Source organism: Hipposideros armiger, unplaced genomic scaffold, assembly GCF_001890085.2.
Source record: "Hipposideros armiger isolate ML-2016 unplaced genomic scaffold, ASM189008v1 scaffold_371, whole genome shotgun sequence".
NCBI classification, from domain to species: Eukaryota; Metazoa; Chordata; class Mammalia; order Chiroptera; family Hipposideridae; genus Hipposideros; species Hipposideros armiger.
The window spans coordinates 867,229-876,709 of NW_017731721.1; the positions used below are offsets into that span (position 1 = coordinate 867,229).

The window sequence follows — 9,481 nt, forward strand, 5'->3', positions numbered from 1 at the left end:
TCTGCCTCAGCCGGGAAGAGTGCAATGATAATACCAACATGGGCCAGTGAAGCAATGTCCTCCACAACTAGACTGAAGAACAAAAGGACAGCAACTGCCCCCTTCCCTGACCCCCCAATGCTGTTCCCCTCCCCCAATTCTCCAATAAAATCTTTTTTTAAAAAGTTGAAAAAAAAGAGTATGAGCTCTGTGCATCAGTGGTTTGATTCCCAGCTCAAGCTGAGCTGCCGCTGAGCTGACAACAGGTGGCAGGATAGCTCAGCTAAAAAAAAAAAAATAAAAAAAATAAATAAATAAAAATAAAATTATATAGAACCACAAAAGACCTCAAATAGTCAAAGCTATCTTGAGAAATAAAAACAAAACATTTCACTACCTGATTTGAAACTATATTACAAAGCTATAGTAATCAAAATAGTATGGTACTGGCATAAAAACAGACATATAAACCAATGAAATAGAATCAAGAGCCCAGAAATAAACCCATGCATATACAATCGACTAATATTTGACAAAGGAGCCAAGAATACACACTGGTAAAGGATAGTCTCTTCAGTAAGTAGTATTGGTAATCCTACACATTCACATGCAAAAGAATGAAATTGGACCCTGATTGTAACACCATTCACAAAAATTAACTTGAAATGGATTAAAGACTTAAATGTAAGACCTGAAATCATAAACATAAGAAAACAGCTCTTTGACGTTGGTCTTGGTGATGATTTTTCAGATATGACATCAAAAGCACAGGCAACAACAACAAAAACAAGTGGGATGACATCAAACTAAAAAATCTCTGCAGTAAAAGAAATCAACAAAATCAAAAGGCAACCTAAGAATGGGAGAATATATTTGCAAACCATACATCTAATAGGGGTTAACATCCAAAATATATAAGGAATTCATACATCTCAATAGCAAAAAACCAATCCAATTTATACATGGGTAAAGGATCTGAATAGACATTTTTCTAAAGAAGATACACAAATGGCCAAAAAGTACATGAAAAGGTGTTCAACATCACTAATCAGGGAAATACAAATCAAAACCACAATGAGACATTACCTCATACCTGTTAGGAGATGGCTAGGGTGAAAAAAATGAAAGATAACTGTTGGTGAGGATGTGTAGAAAAAGGAACCCTTGTGTACTGTTGGAATGTAAATTGGTGCAGCCATTTTGGAAAACAATATAGAGGTTCTGCAAAATATTAAATATAGAACTACCATATGATCCAGTAATCCCACTTCTGGGTATATATCCAAAAAAAAAATGAAATCACTATCTCTAAGAGATACCTGTATGGTGATGTTCATTGAAGCATTATTCACAAGAGCCAAGACATAGAAACAACCTAAGTGTTGGTCAGTGAATGAATGGATAAAGAAAATGTGGTATAATGGAATGTTCTCAGCCATAAAAAAGAATGAAATCTTATCATTTGCAACCACATGGATGGACCTAGAGGGTATTGTGCTGAGTGAAATAAGTCAAACAGAGAAAGACAAATACCACATGATCTCACTTATATGTGGAATCTAGAAAACAAAATAAATGAACAAACAAAACAGAAACAAACTCATAGATACTAATGGCTGCCAGATGGGAGAGAGGTTAGAAGCCTGGGTGAAAAAGGGGAAAAGATTAAGAAGTACAAACTGGCAGTTATAAAATAGTCATGGGAATGTAAAGTACAGCATAGGGAATATAGTCAATAATATTGTAGTAACTAGCTATGGTGTTGGGTGGGTGCTACACTTATTGGGGGGATCACTTCATAAGTTATATAAATGTCTAACCACTGCTGTACACCTGAAACTAATATAATATTGAATGTCAACTGTAATTGAAAATTTAAAAAACTTTAAATGTGGTATATACAATGAAATATTAGTCATAACAAAGAAGAAAATCCTACCATTTGTAACAACATGGATGGACCTTGAGGGTACTAGGCTGAGTGAATAAGTCAGAAAGACAAATACTGTATGAGTATGATCTTACTTGTATGTGAAATCTAAAAAGTTGAACTCATAGAAACAGAGCCCCTTGTTACCAGGGGCTAGGAAGTGGGGTAAATGGAGAGATGTTGGTCAAAGTGTACAAAACTTCAATCCTAAGATAAATAAGTTCGGGGATCTAATGTACAGCATGGTTACTATACTTAACAATATTATAGTGTGTCCTTAAAATTTGCTAAGGGAGTAGAACTTAAACGTTCTCATCACACACACAAAAAAGGGTGCCTCTGTGAGATGATGGATGAGTTAGGTAACAACACATCACAATGATTATTGTGATAATCATTTCACAACATATATGTACGAGTATATCAAGTCATCACATTGTACACTTTAAATTTACACAATGTTATTTGTCAATTAAATCTCAGTAAAGGTGGAAAAATTAAAATAAATAGCAAGGGTGAGTTTGAATTTAGTTTCCCTCTTGCTAGAAAATAAGATGGCTCATGACTTAGGCTTCATCATATATGGCAGCTAATGTCACAATCTATTACGTTTTGGACAATTATATGTTTGCTGCTCTGGGGAGTTGAGGTGATGTGACATGAGTGGGAGAATGTTTCACTGGAGAGACTCTTGTTCCTTCTGCAACTGCCACCCCACCCTCCTCTCCAAGAGAAAGCTGACCTGGGAGGTGGGGGTTAAGGAGACTGAGCAAGCTGGGACCAGCCTGCAAACTCACCCCAGTCACCCAGCCAGTGAAGAATTTCGTACAAGTGCTTCTCTTTAGTCTTAGCATCTTTGGAGAAGGAGGCGAGTTTCTCTAGCAAGATGAATCTGTTCTTGCTCTTTTGCTCCATCTGGTGAGATTTTACCTTTTCTTTTAAATCATATCCCAGTTCTTCCTGGAAGCAGTTGATGACACCGTCGACATTGTCCAAGATGTCTGAGAGCTGGGAAGAAATATCCTATATGGAAGACAGCAGAGTGTAGTATTTAGAGGAGTGAACTCTGGAACCAGACGCTGTGGCCCAATAGTGTGATCTTAGACAAGTCATTTAACCTCCTGGGGCCTCAGTTTTCTTATTTGTAAAATGCAGATCATTATAGTACCTATGTCACAGGGCTTTTGTAAAGATTAAATGAATTAATATTTGTAAAGAACGTAGGACAGTGCCTGGCACATAAAATAAAAAATAAGTAGCTCTTATTACTGTCATTTTAATTATTAAGACCAGGTCAGGGGAGGAATACTAAAAATCCACAGCAAACATGTCTTAGAATTTCAGAATTTGTTGGGGGACTTTTGGACATCTCTCATCACAAGGATCCAGAGGCAACAGACTGGAAAAATGAGGCCCCAAGAAACCCTCAGGATCAGAGTCTGCCATAAAAAAATGCACTAGAGGCTCAAGAGCAGGGTGATTCCAGCCTTTGGCCGTTTCCCTGTGAGCTTCTAGGGCTCAGTGTGAGGGATTCTGACGGGTTGCCAAGAACAGACCCCCAAATCATGAACTCTGGGCCCTTCCTCCTGCCCTGCTAGGACCCACACCTCTGTGTCTCAGGGTCATCCTGGGGTTTCCATGGGCTATTCTCTTCCTGGGCCTTGCCTAGACTTGGGGGGAGATGGGGGAGGGGGGGATGGGTGGTGCTTTGACTCCAGCGGGCCCTGCAGAGGCCAAGTCTAGGAGGTGGATATTTTGACCAATCTGTCTGCAAATCCAGCTCGCTGAGGAAGCCAGGACCCCCGAGGGCCCAGAGCCGGAATCTTGCCCAAATCTGGGATCAGTCCCCAACCTCCACATCAGGCCCCAATAGAAAGGGACTCCCTCATCTCAGGAATTACCTCGTGAGCCCGAGTTAGCTGGGCAGCCTCAATCCTCGAGATGATGGCTGTCACTGATGTGGGGGTCACCAGCTGTGGGGGCTTGTCTTTCTCCATTTTGGATCACTGTCAGTCACAAAGATGTCCTGTGTCTCTAGTACACAAGCCTGGACACGTGATGTTGGCTGCTTTGGGGTTAAGGGCTCTGGGGCAGCCCCTGAGTACCCTATGCCTTAGCCACAGCTCTCTGTAACTGCCAGATGTCAGGTTCTAACTGACCTTCTTTTCTCTAGTGACATCATCAGTTTGATTGGAAGAATGAATCCCTGTCATCTATCTGCTTGACTATCTAACTTTATATATTTCTTTTTTGTTGTTTAGTTGTTTTTAAACTTTATTTATTTTATATATTTCTAATATATATTAACTTGACCTGTTGCTTTTTAAAAATCATTAAATGTTTTGCTCCCAAACTAAATGTTAATGGCTAAAAATAGGAAAAAAAATCAGAAAAAGTTGTTTTCCCAGTGAGAACTTAATAAATTACAGCCAATCAGTAATGAATGGGAATATGTTTGCATTTGCAGCAGGGATCAGGGAGGGAGTAGGGAGGAAAAAGGGATTAAAAAAAAAAGAAAGGACCCTAGACTGGGAGTCAGGAAACCAGGTTTAAGTCCCTACTCTGTACCTCTCAGCTCTTGTAACTTTAGGTAAATCTCCTAACTCCACTGAGCCATAGTTTGCACATGTTTGTAAGGATGAGTAAGTTATTTATCAAACTACAACATGCTCTGAAATCACAAGGGATTAAAGGACCATCCAGTGCCAGATGTAAAATTGGTATACATAAACCAGGGCTTGAGCACCTCAGAGAACTAGGTCTCACTTGTTTTCAGTATTTCTAACACCTAGCCCCATGCCTGGCACATAGAATGTTACCAGTGTTTGTTGACTGAATGAGGCAATGAAAGAAAACTTTCAGTAAGTGAATGAACGGTAAGGAACAGTAAGGAACACTTCTCATTTTATGAGGTTAGCATTACCTTGCTACCAAAACCAGACAAAAATATTATAAGAAAAAAAATTCAGTAACCTTCACAAACATAGACATAAAAGGAAATGAAATGGAAGCCTCCGATTGGAAAAAATTATTTGCAAAATATATGTTTGATAAAGCACATGTATCCAGAATATATTTTAAAAACCACTACAACTCAAACAAAAAGAAAAATAATCCAGTTTTTTAAATGGGTATAAGAAGATATACAAATGGTAAAAAAAAAAAAGCACATGAAAAGATTCTCAATATCATTAGTTCTTAGAGAAATGCAATTTAAAACCACAACGAGATGCAAAATCTGGCAAAGATGAGACAGTCAATAAAAAGTGTGACAATCCCAAGTGTTGAGGAGGATGTTGGGAAAGTGGAACCTCATGTATTACTGGGGAGAATATAAAATGATAGAGCCACTTTGGAAAAAAGTTTGGCAGTTTTTTTAAAAGTTAAATAGACATTACCATACAACCCAGAAATCCCACTCCTAAGTAATGAAAACATGGCCACACAAAGACCTATACACAAATATTCATAAGCAGCTCTATTTGTTATAGCACAAACCTGCAAACAACCTAGATGCCCATCAACTGGTGAATGGATAAACAAATTGTAGTATGTCCATGCAATGAAATATACTACTTTACATGAAAAAGGAATGAACTGATAACATGCAACAACATGGATAATCTCAAAAGCATTACACTAAGTGAAAAAAGCCAGACACAAACTACTACAAACTGTATGATTCCACTTCTGTGAAATTCTAGAAAGGCAAAACCATAATGACAGAAAACAGATCCGTAAATGCCAGGAGCCGGATGAGGAGGAAGAGACAGAAAGCAAAAGGGCACAAAGAAAGTTTCTGAGTGAAGGAAATGTTTTATGTCATGATTATGTGGTGGTTACATGATGGTATACATTTGTGAAAATTCATAGTATTGTACACTTAAAATTGGTGAATTTTATTATATGTAAATTACATCTCAATAAAGCTGATTTTTAAAAAATATAATGTTTTATAATGCCCAAGACTGTGGAATTAGGCAGGAGAGTATTGGAGGGTGTAAGGAAATAATCCTTTCTTCTTTCTCAGGTGGCAAGTCTCCTCTACTTTCATTCCCTTTCCCCTTGAGGCTAGGATGCCCCCTCTTCCAAGTTCCTCTCCCATGCAGCTCTGTGGCAAGTAGCAACACCTTCACCACAGTTCAAGGCCACACTTAGGTGATCACTAGCCCAGGAGAGATGTTTGTAAACTTTTTAAGACATGTAGCCAACCCCTTTTCCAAGCAAAGCTTTCTGTAGAATCTCACTATCTAAAACAGATAAAAACAATATCTTGTTAGAATACATTTATAAGTTTTTCATGATATCTCTGTTATAAAATCATTCAATGTCAACAAGTCTGTTTGATGGACCCCAAACTTTAATATGTAGGACATTTGAGTGTATATATATATTTAAACTGTTTTAAAAACAGTTAAAATATATTTAAAGTTTCTGGGTAAAAATAGTAGGTTGAACACATGTATCTAATTCTGTTCTACTAAAAATACACTAAAACTATTGCAAGGGATTTTTTTTTAAGGCATAAATCTACAAGGACAGGGAAATAGGACAGGAGACAAGAGCCAAATATTTTAGGAAGCTGGAAAGTATGTGGATGAATGGTTACGGACTTAGACTAGAGAAGGATGGATCCTTAGGCAGCAGTGGGGCAACCATATGGCAAAACGGAATTGGTTGTGCCAGATGGCTTACCACCCTGAGAAGGAAGTCCTAAAGATGCTGACAAAGAAGTTCCCTGCAGTGAAGCTTATGGCCAACAAGTCCCACTCATGTACCTGAGCCCACACAGCACAAACACTTCCAATTGGCTTTTTGGTAACTCATCCTTAAATGTGAACATAAAACCAAGGATTATAAGACCTGCAAGAAAAGATTCTAACATGAAAGAGACCAAAACAACAGAAAAAGAAATTTAGAGCAAACCGAAAATGTAAACAAAACTATTATTAATCGCTTCAGAGATAACCTACTGCAACTCTGAAAAAAAAAGATGCTATAAAAGGACTATTCAGAGAATAAAAATAAAGTGAGAATAATAAAAATCTTTATTGAAAAACTCAGTAGAAGTTTTCTCAATAGAAGAATGGGAAGATAAAATTGAGGAAATCTCCAAGAAGACAAAGTAAAAAGATGGAAAGTAGGAAAGAGAAATAAGAAATTAGAAGGACCAGTCCAGCAGATCGATCGTCTGAATTACAGGAGTTCCAAAAAAAATAGAAGGGAAGAAATCATCAATGGGATGATTCAAGATTATTTCCCAGAGGTGTGACCAATTAGCTCAGTTGGTTACAGCATGGTGCTGATAACACCAAGGTTGCCGGTTTGATCCCCGAATGGGCACTGTGAGCTGTGCCCTCCTTAAAAGAGTCAACTATGCCATTGTAGCATGAAAACAATGTATAACCAATGACCATGGCTGGTCCCCAATTAAAAAAAATAATAATAATAATAAAAGATTATTTCCCAGAAGTGAGGGGCATTGAATGTCCAGCACAACAAACAGCTTCTCACCAAGACATATTACTGCCATTTCAGAACACTGGAGACAAGGAGAGGTTCAGAGAGGGGATAAAGTCACAAGGGATAAGGAGTTAAAAGGCTTCAGACTTTACAAGCACAATGATGAAAGCTAGAAGGTAATGTCCCAAGGCCTTCATAATTCCCAAGAAATTCAACTCCCAGCCAATCAATCCAGTGTCAGAATAGAAAAATGGCAATGGCAAACATGCAGTTTCAAGGCAATTTACCACCTCCTTTCTCAGGAAGTTTCTAGAAGATGGTCTCCAAAAATAGGGAATAAGTCAAGAAAGAGAAAGCCATGGACTATGGCAAATATAAGACCCAACAAAGGAGGCAAAGAAAATGCCCAGGAGGATGAAAAAGGAGATGTCAGGTTGCCAGATGTGCAGCAAGGATAAACACTCAGATTAGAGCAGGTCAGAAGCTCTAACACAGCGGTTCTCAACCTTCCTAATGCTGCGACCCCTTAATACAGTTCCTCATGTTGTGGTGACCCCCAACCATAAAATTATTTTCGTTGCTACTCTATAACTGTAATTTTGCTAGTTATGAATAGTAATGTAAATATCTTTTTGTTTTCTGATGGTCTTAGGCGACCCCTGTGAAAGGGTTGTTCGACCCCCAAAGGGGTCGCGACCCACAGGTTGAGAACCGCTGCTCTAACAGAAGAAGGTTAACCTGAGATCTGGCCCTGTAAGGGAGAGCTTGGCATGGGGTGGGGGCTGGGAGAGACTCTGCACCGGGAGGGTGGTGTGTCCCTCCAGTCTTCGCCCTGGGACCCCGCAGCTCAGTCTTTCCCTGGGTGTCTCTGGTGCCTCCCGGAGTCGCTGTCCCTCCAGCAGAGCTCAGGGGCATCTTGTTTTCCTCTCATACCATCCCCTGTGATGACAATTTCTTTGCCTGATGTAGCTGGTGATAATGATGGAAATCTGTGATTAGACACTTCTAGCCATCATGATGAATACTGATGCCATTGATATGTTCTCCTTTTCAACTGAGAGCCAATTAGAAGTAATCTGTATGTTGAGGAGGAAAAAAAGCACAAAATGAACATATAAGTCATTGAGATTAAAATTAGACTTGATAGTACTTCCCACTTAAATAACAACAAGAAATATATCCATCTTGTGGAAGGTATAAACTGTGTTAATCAGCACTGTCAAGAATTAGTTACTTCTTTAAGGCATATCTTAAACATGGTTGAAGGGAAATCCTAATAACATTTAAAACCCTGCCTGTTAATTTTTAGAGGATACTTTCAAGTTATGCATCCCGTAACTTTATGAATAGGTATTGAATCCAATTCAATAATATATAATTCCTATTAACATATATTAATGATACTTTCCCGTGATAAAGAAAAATTATTTTTGTCAGTGCATAGCTCTTCACATATTTCAGAGAAATGAGTCATAATGATTAAGAGCTAATAGTCCTGATTATTTAGCCATTTAAATAAGTGTATTACTACATTGTCCATACTGTCTAGAAGTAATGAAACCTAATTAATGTTGGGCATTTAGGGGAAAAAAAGGTGAACCTGATCGAGTATCTGCTGTATTTAGATATTCTGAGAAGAGATTTAGCCAACAAGGGGAAGATTTTGAGGCAGATATTGTGATGAATATATAGAAAACGAAACAAATTTAAAAAGACAATTATTAATTCCAGGAAAAAGAAAAAGTTGTGCAGCAAAGGAAGAATAATCAAAGTTTTCTGCATGGCTCAACTCTGAATGGCAGATGTAGTCACAGTGTTGTAAGAACTAAAAATTATCCAATTAAATTTGGCAGATGGTCAATGAGAATGAGGTATAAGCGGTGCGGAGAGAGGAAGGGAAAAGAGTTAAATCCTCAACTCTGCCCCTATTATTTGTGGGGGCTGAGGCAAGACTATAATGGGGGCTCATACTAAATATTTTAATGTTATAAAGCTAACAAATTGTTAAATAAAATACCTGCTAAACTCATTTTACAAATATACCTTCATAAGGACCTGGAAAATCTGGTTCTAAATTAGAATTTTTAGAATCCTCAGAGTTCTAACACT

The 9,481-nt window shown here is 38.1% G+C and overlaps 1 protein-coding gene across 4 annotated transcripts in view; it reads right to left on the reverse strand.

Annotated features, from left to right (window-relative positions):
• The window catches only part of FAM186B (family with sequence similarity 186 member B), a 16,505-nt gene extending 11,592 nt beyond the window's left edge, over positions 1–4,913 (reverse strand). For all 4 annotated transcript variants that reach the window (XR_002126210.1, XR_002126209.1, XR_002126211.1 and 1 more), the window contains exons 1-2: positions 3,811–4,913; positions 2,707–2,932 (exon numbers count right to left, since the gene is read on the reverse strand). Coding sequence is in view for 1 of the 4 variants with exons in the window: in XM_019662236.1 (XP_019517781.1) it covers positions 2,707–2,932; positions 3,811–3,906 (322 nt within the window). In the remaining 3 variants the exon portion in view is untranslated. The remainder of the gene's footprint in view (positions 1–2,706; positions 2,933–3,810) is intronic.
• Between the last annotated feature and the right edge of the window lie 4,568 nt (positions 4,914–9,481).